Here is a 15,520-nt window from a genome sequence, read left to right on the forward strand (position 1 = left end):
GCAAACACTACTTTTAAGGTCTTAAATTGTGCATTGAAAACAGCATATGCATGCTTCGGAATCCAACATCTACCCGAGAAACCGATTGCTCACTCAGAACTTAAATACTAAATGTTGAAATGTGGATTTTGGAAACCAGACTCCACATTCTGAAATGCAGATTCCCATACGGATATTTATTCCCTGCCCTGATTCCCATCACAGTTATGCCTCCGTTAAGGGCAAAGATTGTAGTTCTATTTTGTTGTCGTATTTGTTCCATGGAATTTGAAATTTCTTTGACACGGGGATTTTGTTAAAATAAAATATTTTTTATTATAGCTATTCAATACATTATAAACAGTCTCTTTTGATACATAGAAGCTTTCAAAATCAAATTCTAGAAAGTGACTCTGGTTCTTGGGGGCTTCTTCCTTTATAATATCAAAGAAGAGAGATGGGTAAGAGGGTGAAATCACACCAGTGCTGCATGTGCAAAGTCTGGATTTGTAAACTATGTTTAGTTCACAGTTAAATTATGATGGTGGGGGGGAGATCTGGGAAGAATTTGTCTAATGCAGGACATTTTCATACAATCTACCGTGTTCTAGAGATGGGCTCAGACCAGATCCCGTAGATCAAAATATCTAAACCCAACTCTACAGAAACTCACTTGATTGCTTCTTTAAAACAATCTCTAGGAAGATGTTTGATTGGTGTTTTTTTAATAGCTCCGCCTTACTTAAATCTACTTTGCTTGCAACCCAATCCCCTGTTCTAGAAGTAGCCAAAATGGTGCTCTCTAGAACTCCTATCATCTCCCTACTTTTCTTGGGAGATGTGTTTAATAACAAGGTTTGTCTCCCTTTTGAAAACTGTCCTTGTCCTATACCCCCCCCCCTTGGCAAGAGATGTGTGGGGCTGCCACTGGGAAAAGTGGCCCCATGTGATCAGTTGGTTCCTCTTCCTTCTGAGAACATCCCTTAATCCAAAGTGGCTGATAATGTCCATTGCTTTGCAACTTTCCCTTCCTCCGCATCATTAGCTCCTACTGGGGGCTTAAAAGGCAAGGCCAGCTTATCACATTTTTGCATTAGCAGGTATAACTGAGAACGTGCATTGGCAGTCCCTTGGTGGCTGCTCTTCAAGTGCTCTTGCCTTACCGGTACCAAAAAGGAAGGTGTTTCAAGCTAGTTGTTTTGAACGTGAGCCTTAACTGCACTCACCTAAGTGTAGGAAGTTGCACACAGCTGTGATTCCCCTTGTGCATGTAAATGAAATTAAGCAAACTCCCTCATCCCCATCGAATGTATGCGGTTTGTCTGGCTTTTCCCTCTACCAAGTAGGGATTTCTCATTTTGGGAAATCCATGGCTGTTAATCCGTGGTCCATAGCCCAATCTTGGGCAGAACCTGTGCATTGAGCCAAAAAGCTTCATGATATTAAGCGACTAGAAGGGGCAAGGTTGAGCAGAGCTCCAAAATGACCCTATGGTCTGGCAAAATGACTAGTTAACTTGCTAATAACGCCTGCTTTTATGTGATGTGATGCAACAACCCAAAGCGCCGAAAGATTAGGTGTATTAATGTGACCAAGGGAAAAAAGCGATTGTGGAGGTAGCAAGCCTTTTTTTTTATCCTGAAGGACAGGAGCTTTTTGTAATCCCATCTTCAAAAGAACCAGTAGGAAAAAGTGCTTGGAGCCTAGCTTCTTAAAATATAGTGTGACATGTACGCGAACTCTTTGGACACTCTAGTATTTATTTGATAATGCTCAAACAAATATATACAGTACTACTATGAGAGCCTAGTGGTGGGTTATAATACAAGTTCTGACCTGCTCTTTTGGGACAATCAGAAGTCAGTGGCTTGTGATTTAGAATCACGATCTGCTAGCTTGTTGCCAGGGTATCTGAAGTCTGGACTGGCCTCGCAAGCTGACTGCCAGCTGAAGAGGTCTGACTGCCTATTTCCTAAAGAAGCAAAGAGTTTCCTACAGCATCAACCCAAGTTCCTACCAAATGCGCTTTGCTGGGGCTGATCCTCTCCAAACCCATATTGCCACGGGCAGGCTAGCCTAGGCTCGGTTCAATCTGTGGCTCACATTCCTCTGCAGCTTAGAGGGCTGTACCAGAAGCCTTGAACAGGATCCGTCCACTGGCGGGTTGCTCACAACCCTCAACTCCTCCTTACCTCCTTTTTCAAAATCCCCGTTCTAACAAGAGCTACGCAAAATAGTTCAACAAATCCTTCCACTCACTACTTCTCACAAGAGCCGTGCGACTGTCGGAAACTTAAGGAAGATATTCCCATCTTGTGATCCCTTCCCAAACCATAATGGGGAAGGGGGTGGGCCTGGGCCCTCTCCCCGATCTAAATACCCTGTCCGGAAGAGAGATTTTCTAGGAGTTGCTACACCACTTGGGCTGTTTATCTTCAATAGCGCAAAGGTTTTTTCAGTCTTCTAACCCTAATGCGAGTCAGGCTCTCCGAGCGAGGGTTGCTTGCACACCCGATCCAGCCCAGACCGGGGGGGGCTGGGGGGGCCTGCTGCTTCCTCAGTGTGGTCCAGATGCACACATCTGGGTGAGCGACGGCCGGTTATCGGAATCAGCAGAGCCACTCCTCCACTGCAGGCCAGATTTGACTTGGATTCTTGACTATCCAATGCCTTTCACATCTTCCTGCATCTGACGTGCACAAACAGTGTGGCTGGAGACAGAGAAGTCCCATCCTTGGAGAGCAGGTGGATATGCCGATAGCCTGAGGGGAAAAATCCAGTCAGAAAGGAAGAGGGAGATATGTGGTAGACCTGGAAAAAAGCTAAAGGCTTTTGGGAAATGATATACTGTACAGTCTCGATCTCGAACGCCTTGGTACTCAGACGTTTTGGCTGCCGAGCGCCGCAAACCCAGAATTTAGTGTTCCAGTCGGCGAATGTTCTTGAATGTCCGATGGGGCTTCCGATTGGCTGCAGGAGCTAACTGCAGCCAGTCAGAAGCCGCGGTTTGGCTTCTGGACATTTTGGAAGTCAAATGGACTTCCCGAACGGATTCCGTTCGACTTCCGAGGCACAACTGTACTGTATAATGAAATGAAGACCAGAAGCTTTCTTTATAGGCAGAATAGGGACAAAATAAGTTCCAAAGATGATGATCAAACTATCTAGGTATTTATATGCACAGAAATGGAAAGAGCAGGTTCCAAGAAAGGAAGATTGATGAACTTTTTACAGAAGAGTGGAGGCCTATCGTGGACCATTAAAGAAAAAAAAAGTCAAATGAAATCATAGGCAGGATTAGAGATAAAAGGAAAGGAAAAATTAGGATTAGAGATAAAAGGATTAGAGATAAAAGGAAGGAAAAATGATAAAATAATTGTAAGAGATTTTTTTAAATAGATACATTGTATGTATGTAGATACAATGTAAAAGATACATTGCAGCAGAAAATGTCTGAGTAAAAACACTGCAATTCTCCAACCATCTTGGCTGTAGCTCCATATACACACACACACACACACACACACACACACACACACACACACACACACACAGTGGTGCCTCGCTTAACGAATGCCCTGCTTAACGAAATTTCCGCTTAACGAAAGGTTTTTTCTAGTGGAGGTTGCCTCGCTAGACGAATTTGTTTTCCGAAAAATTCGTCTAGTGAATCGCGGTTTCCCATAGGAATGCATTGAAATTCAATTAATGCGTTCCTATGGGCAAAAAAAAATCAATGCATTCCTATGGGATTCGCTAGATGAATTTTTCGTTATAAGAAAAGACCCGTGGAACGAATTAAATTCGTCTAGCGAGGCACCACTGTATATATATATATATATACACATACATACTGTGTATACACACACACACACACACACTACAATAATCAAACAATATTTTTTTAAAAAGAAGAAAAAAAGCAAGAGAAAAAATAATAATTTTAAGGACCCTTACCATATCTATATTGTATATACATCTATATTGTATGTATATCCTGTCATTTACAGTAGAACCTTGGTTCCCAAACTTTATCCGTTCTGGGAGTCCATTCAACTCCCGATATGGTTTGACAACCAAGGCCGGCTTCCAATTGGCTGCAGGAAGCTTTCGAAAAACGTTCGAAAACTAGTACAATTACTTACGGGTTTGCAGCGTTCGGGAGCCAATTTGTTCCCAAGTAAAGGACTTCTCTCTTCCCACCCTGCCAAAGCCTTTGTATAAATGTTTCCCATCCAAAAAATAAAAATGCAAAGAGGAAACGAAAGCAATAGAAAAGAGAACAAAGTTAAGAGGATATAAGGAAAAACAAAGAAGGGAAAAACAGACAACCAAACGACTCAACTTCTGAAGGTTTCGACTTCCGAAGTCGACAACCCCGGAAGTCTTTTCGCCTGCGCAGAAGTGGTGCACGAGGGCGGTGCATGCGCAGAAGCGCAAAATCACGCTTCGTGCATGTACAGAACGGGCGCTTCGAGAACCGAAGACTTCGACTTACGAAGACGGCCGCGGAACGGATCATCTTTGTAAGTCATGGTACCACTGTATGCTTCCACATGGCTACCTGCCAACTGTATGTATTACAATTATTCAAAATATTTAGCATATACAGGTGAAACTCGAAAAATTACAATATCGCCGAAAAGTGCATTTATTTCAGTAATGCAACTTGTTAATTTTAATTTTAATTTTTACAAATGCTTTCTTTTGGAAATTCCACAGTAATAAAACAAATAGTTACAATATACAAAAATAAACATAGCTATTAACATTTCATTAATTCCATTCCATTTATAATTGACCTGCCTAACGACAAATAATTACAATTACAACAAATAAAGGCTTGACATACCTTGCTTTGCATTTCATGCATCTATCTCATATATTGGCTTCACCTTTTAAGTTGCATTGCGGAAATAAATGCATTTTTCGACGATATTCTAATTTCCCGAGTTTCACCTGTACATGATTCCAGGATCATTTCTGCAACTGAGCTCTCCTGAAGCTGCCACTCACCTTCCTTCAGGCTGGGCAACGGCAGAGTGAACTGCCCCACAAAGTCGTTGGAGGAAGTCGTGTCGTAATCCTCCACTACGAATCGTACCAGCGCCAGCTCTGGCACCCGAACCTGGAAAGTCAGCGTCTCATCCCAACACGGATTGAATCCTACAAAGAGTGGGAAATCAGAAGTTAAGGAGACAAGAGACTTTCTTCCTCGTGGCACAATTCCAGAGGAATATTGTGCCCCGAAACCTTTGTAAACCCAGAGATTCTCAGGAAGCTGACTTGCACGCCCAAGCCTTGGCCCTTTTTTCTGCACACATCCCTTCTCTGCCCAAGTTTGTGAAACACTGGCCAGTATTGAAATCAGATCTCCCCCTCTGTCAACCCTCCGGAATCATAGAGTTGGAAGGGGCAACAAGGGGCAACTAGTACAACCCCTTCCAACGCCCAATGTGGGGCTCAAACCCACGACCCTCAGATCTCATGCTCTACCAGCTGAGATAGTCCAGCTGGCAAAGGATGCCTCATTTTGCTTGTGGATGCCAGAAATCGATGCTGGGACTTTTTGCAGGCAACGCGTCTACGTCATATGCACTCCATTTCCCCCTCACCGTTGTTTAATTTGTATTCGGTATGCTTCTTGGCGCAGTCCCCAGGGACTCCGTGGATCTCGATACGCACAAAGGGGTCCACGATGGAGGAGCTCTTCTCTTTGTTAAGTTTGGGCAGCTGCTGAGCTGTGATCACCTGAAGAGAGTGGCAAAGAAGAAGAAGAGTTTGGATTTGATATCCCGCTTTATCACTACCCGAAGGCGTCTCAAAGCGGCTAACATTCTCCTTTCCCTTCCTCCCCCACAACAAACACTCTGTGAGGTGAGTGGGGCTGGGAGACTTCAGACTAGCCCAAGGTCACCCAGCAGCTGCATGTGGAGGAGCGGAGACGCGAATCCGGTTCACCAGATTACCGCTCTTAACCACTACACCACACTGGCTCTTGTCAGAATGGGTAAGGAGGAAATGTTCCCTCTTTGGTGCCTCTTGGCCCATCGGACAACCGTCTTGTCAGGAGTATGGGCAGGAGTCAGGCTCTGGGGCCTGCCTCAGCTTGTGCTGGAGAAGCAAGGAGTGGCCACTCAGGTGAGGCCACTTGATACCTCACTGCACCTGGTGGCAGGAGCTGGGAGGGATAAAAGCTCAGCATTTCCCTTCAGCTCTTTGCCACAGCAACGCTATCCCTGCCTGGTTGCATCTGGCCTCTTGATCCTTGCTCCGTGGACCCTTGCCTTGCCGACGCCTTGATCCTCGACCCTTGGACCTTCTACCGCTCTTAACCACTACACCACACTGGCTCTCAGTGTGGAAAGAAAGAGTTTAGAACATCTTCCATAGGGGGAGAAGAATGCCCTGCTTCCCTTCCCTTCCTGCACCAACTCTTTAAGAACCATCAGCAAACCACAGAAAATATGATTTGGTACTGAGCATTTTAAAAATGCAATCCCAAATTTAAAACGAATCTGTGCCAGCTGAGCTAAAGTCAGAGCAATGAGTAACCTGTGCTGAGCAAGATAAAAATTAAAATCCTGCCCTCAGGCACTCCCAGTTTGAATTCTGCAACCAGCATAAAACAATGCCAGTTAATATCGCTTATATTGTAGAATTTATTCAGCAATTTGTGCCACCCTGCTTTCTTCATTCCGGCAGGGGGAATGGGCACTGAAGCTGAAAACCATATTTACACACCTTTCAAGCATTTTGCAGCCATGAGGGCTGGAGAGTTACTCTTTAAAAACGAAACAAAAACAAAGAGTGTCAGGAAACTGAATTATGCACCAACTAGAACGTCGTTGAATTTTTCAGCTTTCCAAATTCCAAAAATGAGGGGCACTAAAAAAGTTGTAACATGACTTGGGAATTCAAAAGATGGTTTTGGTTAAATTAATATAAATTAGTTTTGTTTGGTAAGAAAAATGTGCATAAAATTGCACAGAAATCATTAAAAATAATTGTCAAGTACTTGCAGTTATATTATGATTATGATTACGATTATTGCAGTGGTAACTTCCTGACAGTAAGAGCTGTTTGACAGTGGAATTTGCTGCCAAGAAGTGTGGTGGAGTCTCCTTCTTTGGAGGTCTTTAAGCAGAGGCTTGACAGCCATATGTCAAGAATGCTTTGATGGTGTTTCCTGCTTGGCAGGGGGTTGGACTGGATGGCCCTTGTGGTCTCTTCCAACTCTATGATTCTATGACCTCTGGATACGCACACCTCTGGTTGCGTATCCTTCAGGATGCAAACGCAGCAAACCCAGAAGTATATTTCCGGGTTTCGCCCCACGCGCATGCACAGAAGCGCTCTACCGCACTGCGTGCATGTGCAGAACAGGCTCTTCCGGTTGTGAATTCCTCGGGATCAGACCGGAGCTCCGGAACAGATCCTGTGCGCAACCGGAGGTACCACTGTATTGGTTATTGTTCGGCGTTACCTGACATTTTCAGAAGGTAAAATGAAAGTTTTTGGTTTTCCGAGAACAGTTTATGTGCTTCTACATCAATCATCAACTCACCAAGCCAAATGTTGTCCAATCCCAAGAACAATAGTAAGTTTGAATTCCTTACACTCCAAAACATATTTTTAAGAGCCCTCACTAAAAAGAAGAACCCAGAAATTACGTTTCGCAAACTAAAATAACACATTGTATTTCTGGGTTCTGAAGAACTGCAGTATACACACAGCTGAAAATGCAGCCCAAACGAGGACATCCAACAGCCCAATGGCGCATTGCATTTTTATGCATACCCAAATATATGCAGAAAAAAGGAAGCCAGCCATTTGCACAAAAACATTCTGCGTGCTACTATACCTTGATAGTGAGGGCAACTGGGCGCTGGCCTGTCTTGCCCCTGGGAGCTTCAGGATCAAATGTGCTCTGGTGGTTGCGCAGGAAAGCGGGCTTTAGCACGTAGCCGCAACGGCCGTTGACCAAAAAGCGCCCGTCATTCAGATCCATCTCTGCACCGGGCGTCTGGAAATTAAGTGCCACTAGAAAGGGGGCATGGGAAGGAGAGGAGATTACACGGGAAAGGAAGTGGGGCAGAAAAGTGGGACTCTGTGATGGCGCAGTTTTGCACACACCTGCATCTATACCTGTGTCTTCCAGACACCATTGGATGACACCTCTCATGCAACGGATGGGAGTTGTAGTCCCAACAACCTCCGATGGGCATTGCATTGCCTACCTCTGACCCATGCCGTTCGCAAATTCGGAAGAGGACTGAGCGACACAAGGAAGGAGGGAAGGGCTGGTGGGAGGGGCTGGGAGCAAAAGACACATTGAGCCATATGCTACCAATAAAATAGAACATATGCAGAACCACATCCTTTGCTCCAAGGACAGGGCTTAGTTTAGAACAGGCATCCCCAAACTGCGGCCCTCCAGATGTTTTGGCCTACAACTCCCATGATCCCTAGCTAACAGGACCAGTGGTCAGGGATGTTGGGAATTGTAGTCCCAAAACATCTGGAGGGCCGAAGTTTGGGGATGCTTGGTTTAGAACATGGGTCAGCAAAATAAGGCCCATGGGCCAGATCAGGCCCAACTGCCTTCTGGATCCGGCCTGCGGACGGTCCGGGAATCGCCACATGAATCACTAGCACGCGCGTTCTTTCCCTCTCCCTCACATGGCGGTGGCACCAGCATCTCCTCCCTCTGTCCTCCTGGCTTCTCCCCGCCCTGCCTAGAGGAGGAAGGGGGCTGAGCTTTGTTGGTGCCAGGAGCAGCAGCACTCGAGCAGCCACCATTTTAAGCACCCCCTCTCCGGAGCCCGTTCGCGTGCTGCTCATCGTCCCTCCTCTCTCTCTTGCAATGATAGAGGTCCCCCTCGGCTTGCCCCTTCCTGCTGGGAGTTGTGGGAAACTGCAGTCAAACACAACTATGCATGAGTGCTAATTAATGCAGGAAGGGGTTAGGACAACCAAGTTTGATTCCTAGACTCTGCTAGGTCACACCCCCTTTTCTCCAATGAGGGAGGAAGTGAAGTTTTCTCTTCCTGTTCCCTCTTTCTTCTTGCCATGTAATCACCAAGGCTAATGTGCCTAAGCAAGCTCCAAGCTTAGAGCATGTCCCTGAAGCTACCTTTCTGTATTTTCTATCCAAGACTGTTCTGCCTGTGTTCTCCTTGCTGCTGCTTGGATAAATGCATGAATCTGACCTTTGGAACACTGTAAGTAAAGCATTTTAAACTTACATAACAGCGTTTTAAACTTATCCACTGAGATAAAAGGGTCTTATAGCCTATATTCCTAATGATGTACCACTGCTTGACTTTTGTGTGTTTAAACTATGCTATTGGGGGCTCTCTCCTGCTGGAGAGAGTGCAAAGCCCTGCATTTTGAATCCAGGCACCCAGTTGATTCTGTTGTTATTTACCCCACACCCATGGGTCACGGGGATTCATATTTTGACTCCCCTGCACTTCATCCTGCTTCCAGTCTTGTTCACCAGCTTCGTCCTGTCCTAGCTGCCTCCCGGCTTATTGGCAGTGACGAAGGCCATGCACAACCGCCAACGAGCCCACACGCATATGAATGTACTCTCAATATGCTTCAGTGGACAAACACATTCAAAACAGGGCGAGAAACAATGAATCATGGAGCAACTGGGTTGAGACCCATTCTGACTATTGAAGGCTTTTTCAAACATGTCCCAATTAGTCCTAAGTTCTTGGGAAAGGTTTTCAAAACAATCCTTTTCGGGGAATGCAGCCAAATCATTTCTTTTGTCTGCCGCTGCCTGGTAAGAACGCTTTCAAGCTGATCAAATTTATTTTTGCCCAGAGGCTGATCTCATACAGTATAAGCAGATTGGATTTCTATGACGAAAATTGGCTTCTCTCCTCCTCTTCCCAGGAAAAGACAAGAAGGATAATCTGACGGAGAAGGCATCGTTCTCCCAGGGGAACATCCATCTCCCTAGGGCAGTGGTTCTCAACCAGTGTGTCGTGGCACCCTGGGGTGCCTTTAAGGATAGTCACGGTTGATGCGGACAACACTGGCCTCTGTCCCTCTTTCCTTCCCTCCCTCCTCTGATGCCCTCTCGCATCTCTGCCTCCCAAAGGCTTGCCCAGCTGTTTGTTGCAGCAACCCTGGCTACAAGCTCCCCAGGCGAATGGTGCCTCTGGGGCTGGCCAGGGGGTGCTGATGCCAGGAGCTGAGACGGCCTCGGAGCAAGCAGGCAAGTGGGTGAGGAAGACCAGCCAGCCAGTCTGCTAGCTCTTGCTGTTGGGAATGGACAGACAAGTGGGAGGCCGGGCAGGCAGGCAGGCACTGTGGTGGCCCTTCTTGTGCTTGCTGTGTGCAAGGCCCGCCTGGGAGCTGAGTGCCCGGTGCTGAAGGAGAGCCTTTCTGCCATGCAGGCCTGGCAGCGCCCACTGCTGCCACCCAAGGTAAGGTACTGGCCTCATGTTCACCTTTGGCCGGTCTCCGTTGAGCCACTAAGGCTGGGGACATCCTCTTCCCAGGCTGCTGTGGGGCAATAAGAGGGGGCACCTCTCTCTGGGGCAGGGGGGCAGCTCAGAGACCGTGCCCAGCGGACTCCCAAGGAGAGGGGAGGGGAGGCTAGGGAGCCGTCCATGAGGGAGGGTGTATGAAAAAAGGGCTAGCTCTGCAGGCAAGGGGTGACATAACCGGCTCCTGAGCCCCACGGGGGTGCTGCAGAAAGAGCATAGTTGGTCAAGGGAGCCATGGGTTCAAAAAAGTTGAAAACCTTTGTCTTAAGGGCATCGTTTGTCCTAGGGTGTCTTAAGGGCATCGTTCTCCCTTCCTTCCCAGGAAAAGAGAAGCGGCATATTGTTTTAAAGCCAAGAGAACATCACACTTGCAAGTGCAAACTAGACACGTCTGCTCAGAACTAAATCCCAATGACTTCAATGGGGTTTACTCCCAGGTGCTTAGGTATGTATAGGATCTAGTTTTGCAATCATTTACAAATAAAACCAGCTACTCTCAGCCGGACTTGAAATTCCCCAGAGCAAATCTTTGTTTCACCCCTATCCTTGTAGGTTCTGAATTTCCCCGTCTAGTAGCTTTAATGAAGCAAAGCCACAGTTTTAAGAACTTAGAACCACAGAACTGTAGAGTTGAAAGGGTACCCCCCAGGGTCATCTAGTCTGACCCCCCCTACAATGTAGGAATCTTTTGCCCAACCTGGGACTCGAACCCACAACCCTAAGATTAAGAGCCTCAGCCTCTAACGACTGAGCTATCCTAGCTTGTCCAGCTTCACCAGCTGAGCTATCCCAGCAGTTACCCAGCCTTAGGAAAAGGGGTTCATTTTCTGCGGCAGCAAAAGAATCGCCACAGATAAAGTTTCTGTTCCCAGCACTGGGAAGAGGAGGAGGAAGCAATGATTTGCTTCCAGCTCATAGCTTAGCACATATTAAGCACCGTACAACAGCCACGTTGTAAACCAGGCATCCCCAAACTGCGGCCCTCCAGATGTTTTGGCCTACAACTCCCATGATCCCTAGCTAAGAGGACCAGTGGTCAGGGATGATGGGAATTGTAGTCCAAAACATCTGGAGGGCCGAAGTTTGGGGATGCCTGTTGTAAACCGTTCCCTTTTAAAAAGGTAAAGGTAAAGGGGCCCCTGACCATTAGGTCCAGTCGTGACCGACTCTGGGGTTGCGCGCTCATCTCGCATTATTGGCCGAGGGAGCCAGCGTATAGCTTCCAGGTCATGTGGCCAGCATGACAAAGCTGCTTCTGGCAAACCAGAGCAGCACATGGAAATGTCGTTTACCTTCCCGCTGTAGCGGTTCCTATTTATCTACTTGCATTTTGACGTGCTTTCGAACTGCTAGGTTGGCAGGAGCTGGGACCAAGCAACGGGAGCTCACCCCGTCACAGGGATTCGAACCGCTGACCTTCTGATCAGCAAGCCCTAGGCTCAGTGGTTTAACCACAGCGCCACCTGGGTCGCTTCCCTTTTAAAACGTGCACGTAAAAAATCACTTTCTTTTTTGTGGTTAGTGGGCAGTACTGGGAGGGAGGGGGACACACTGTGCCAACGGGAGTCAGATCAGGGCAGGAAATGAAAGGTCTGTCCTTGCCTGGGCTTCTCTGAGTCCCCAAGCACAGTACAGTAATATGAAGCGCCTCAATGTTTTGGTTTCTGGCATTCGTTTAGGGGAAGAGGGGTGCGCACAACTCGGTGGCCAAGCACCTGCTACGGCCGCACAAGGTCTCAATCTCTGGCATCTCCAGCCCACCCAGCAGCCTCAAGCAACAGCCCTTAAAGGGACCTTTGCCTGGGAGATTGGACAGCCACTGCAGCATCATCAGGGTTAGAAATGCCTCCGTAGGCTGTGTAAGGCAATGGGTGCTTACGGGAAAGGATCTGTAAAGGCGCCAGTGTTCAAATTGTCTTACTACGTGCTCCTCCAACCGACTGCAGAGGACACGGTTGCTGGCCTGTTCTCTGCTGCGCTGCAGTGCCACCACTGAGAGCAGTGGCTTGAGAGCAGTACATGTGAAAAGGATCTAGGAGTCTTGGTAGACCACAAACTTGACATGAGTCAGCAGTGTGATGCAGCAGCTAAAAAAGCCAAGGCAATTCTGGGCTGCATCAATAGGAGTATAGCATCTAGATCTAGGGAAGTAATAGTACCACTGTATTCTGCTCTGGTCAGACCTCACCTGGTGTACTGTGTCCAGTTCTGGGCACCACAGTTCAAGAAGGATACTGACAAGCTTGAACGTGTCCAGAAGAGGGCAACGAAAATGGTCAAAGGCCTGGAAACGATGCCTTATGAGGAATGGCTTAGGGAGCTGGGTATGTTTAGCCTGGAGAAGAGAAGGTTAAGGGGTGATATGATAGCCATGTTCAAATATATGAAAGGATGTCATATGGAGGAGGGAGAAAGATTGTTTTCTGCTGCTCCAGAGAAGCGGACACGGAGCAATGGATTCAAACTTCAAGAAAGAAGATTCCACCTAAACATTAGGAAGAACTTCCTGACAGTAAGAGCTGTTCGGCAGTGGAATTTGCTGCCAAGGAGTGTGGTGGAGTCTCCTTCTTTGGAGGTCTTTAAGCGGAGGCTTGACAGGCATATGTCGGGAGTGCTTTGATGGTGTTTCCTGCTTGGCGGGGGGTTGGACTGGATGGCCCTTGTGGTCTCTTCCAACTCTATGATTCTATGATTCACTGCAGGTGGCCGGGGGGATGTATTGCATCTACCAGCTCAGCAGGAAATCGGGAAACATCGAGAGTTGGCTGGCTCTGGCCTGCTCCTCAGCAAGGATGCTTGAGGAATTTAGGTTGGTTTGGAGGGAGCGGCAGGGAGAGGCCTGCATTCCTGCAATGAACTCGTCTGAACTGCGACTCCCAAATCAATGCATGGATCAGAACGTGGCCTGGAATCCTCAATTCGACCAAACTCTGAGAGATACCCCATATATAGTAGAACACGAGAGAGGGTGTGTATATATGTGTGTGTACGGTACACACACAAACACACATACAGAGTGGTAGCAAATGTATCCAAAAATGCCCTTTTGAGAGTGACTGTACAGTGGTACCTCGGGTTACAGACTCCACGAACCCAGAAGTAGTACCTCGGGTTAAGAATTTTACCTGAGGATGAGAACAGAAATCGCGCCGTGGCGGCAACGGGTGCCCCCATTAGCTAAAGTGGTACCTCAGGTTAAGAATGGACGTCCAGAACAAATTAAGTTCGTAACCAGAGGTACCACAATGTACATGCTGATATGCTGTTCCTGCCCAGAAAATTGGACAGGGCAGCCATCTTTTTTCGGTACAATCTTCCTGGGAGGGGCGGCACATTGCCACATGTTCAATCTCAGGGTCATTTTTGTAGGTGCACAGCAGCTACTGTTTGTTCTAGCTGCTCTGATAGCTAGAATCCTGTGTGGGATTTTTATTTTAAGAAAAACCTCCACCTCCATCATTCTGCCCGGACACTGAGGTCCAGCACCGAGGGCCTTCTGGCAGTTCCCTCGTTGCGAGAAGCCAAGTTGCAGGGAACTAGGCAGAGGGCCTTCTCGGTGGTGGCGCCTGCCCTGTGGAACACCCTCCCAACAGATGTCAAAAAGGAAAACAACTACCAGACTTTTAGAAGACATCTGAAGGCAGCCCTGTTCAGGGAGGCTTTTAATGTTTAATAGATTATTGTGTTTTATTTTTCTGTTGGAAGCCGCCCAGAGTGGCTGGGGAGACCCAGCCAGATGGGCGGGATATAAATAAATTATTATTATTATTATTATTATTATTATTATTATTATTATTATTATTATTATGGCCACACACAGAGGCAGAAATGGAACAGAACAGACTTTCTATCAGTCATACAGTAAAATTGATGCGGCCTAAAATGAGAGGGGTTTTTTTGGGGGGGCTATTGGGTTGCTGTTTTTGTTTTTATTATATTTTTTGTGGTTTCATATCTTGATTTTATTCTGTGAACTGCCCTGAGACCCCCAGGTATATAAATTCAATAAATAAATAAATAAGGAAGACATTCGCCCATCCCTACTCCTCAGGGCCATCACACCATCACTCAGGCACAGACTAAGCTTCTTTTCGACTGTCCATCTTCCATCGCCTATTGAGGTGGCGAGGAGATTACTAGAATTGACCATTTCACAGTGGGAAGGAGGAACCCGGGTCCCCTGCTTCTAGACTTCCAAGGAGCGGTGGGCAGGGGTTCATGAGTTATGTCCCCCAGACCTATTTTCCACCCATGATGCTCACGGGAGGCTTGGGGGGGGGGCAGGCATGGGAAAGAGCCCCAGGGTTAGGTAGTCTCTTACCAAGTTGGCAGCCAGCGTTCCACATTTCCTGAGGGTTGTAGTTGGCAGAGTTCATCTTCAGACCCAGCGGGTAGATGCGGCTGAGGTGCCGGGCGTTGTATCGGACAAAAGGGATTCCTGCAAGGCAAAAGGGAGAGTTGCAGCAAAAGGGAGAGTTGATGGCGCTGCGAATCGCAATACCCTTAACCAATCTCCACTTTAAGACCGTGCAGAGAACAAGATGATATTTCACTGGCATGACCAAGATGCCCAGGTTCAGCTAAGCAGCGGTGGGACCGATACAGGGCCGGCCCTACCATTAGGAAAGAACAGCAACTGGTTATTTATTATTGCTGTACTTTTGCTGTCATGGAGGGGAAGTGGGGCCTGTAAGGTTTACTGCCTCAGGTGCCGAAATAACTTGACTGGCTTCGGGTGTTATGCATCTTGACTTTGCGGGGGCAGGCCATGTGCTGTTCCCCCTCAGGCGGCAAAATGTCTTGGGCTAGCCGGCATGCTCAAAAGTCAGCAGCCTCCTTCCTGAATCTACAAGCTTTTGCCCTGGCCCCATTTCCCAGGCCCTGTCTCCCTTCAGACCAGACCAGAGGTCAGTGTCATTATGCGCTACTAGTTGGCCACATAGTTACCCAAATCCTGCAGCCTGTATAAATGAAATATACATATAAACCCCACGGGGAAATCTGTAACCGCTGCCTTGTGGAACATCTCCGAG

The 15,520-nt window shown here is 47.2% G+C and overlaps 1 protein-coding gene across 1 annotated transcript in view; it reads right to left on the bottom strand.

Moving 5' to 3' along the window:
• Nucleotides 1-290: 290 nt before the first annotated feature.
• Nucleotides 291-15,520, bottom strand: part of PLCD3 (phospholipase C delta 3) — an 86,012-nt gene continuing 70,782 nt past the window's right edge. The window contains exons 12-16 of the mRNA XM_035137245.3: nucleotides 14,809-14,925; nucleotides 7,844-8,022; nucleotides 5,595-5,730; nucleotides 4,996-5,145; nucleotides 291-2,741 (exon numbers count right to left, since the gene is read on the bottom strand). Coding sequence (XP_034993136.3) covers nucleotides 2,653-2,741; nucleotides 4,996-5,145; nucleotides 5,595-5,730; nucleotides 7,844-8,022; nucleotides 14,809-14,925 — 671 coding nt within the window. The 3' untranslated portion in view covers nucleotides 291-2,652. The remainder of the gene's footprint in view (nucleotides 2,742-4,995; nucleotides 5,146-5,594; nucleotides 5,731-7,843; nucleotides 8,023-14,808; nucleotides 14,926-15,520) is intronic.

The sequence above is a fragment of the Zootoca vivipara genome, chromosome 12 (assembly GCF_965207765.1).
Source record: "Zootoca vivipara chromosome 12, rZooViv2.hap1.1, whole genome shotgun sequence".
Classification (NCBI taxonomy): Eukaryota; Metazoa; Chordata; class Lepidosauria; order Squamata; family Lacertidae; genus Zootoca; species Zootoca vivipara.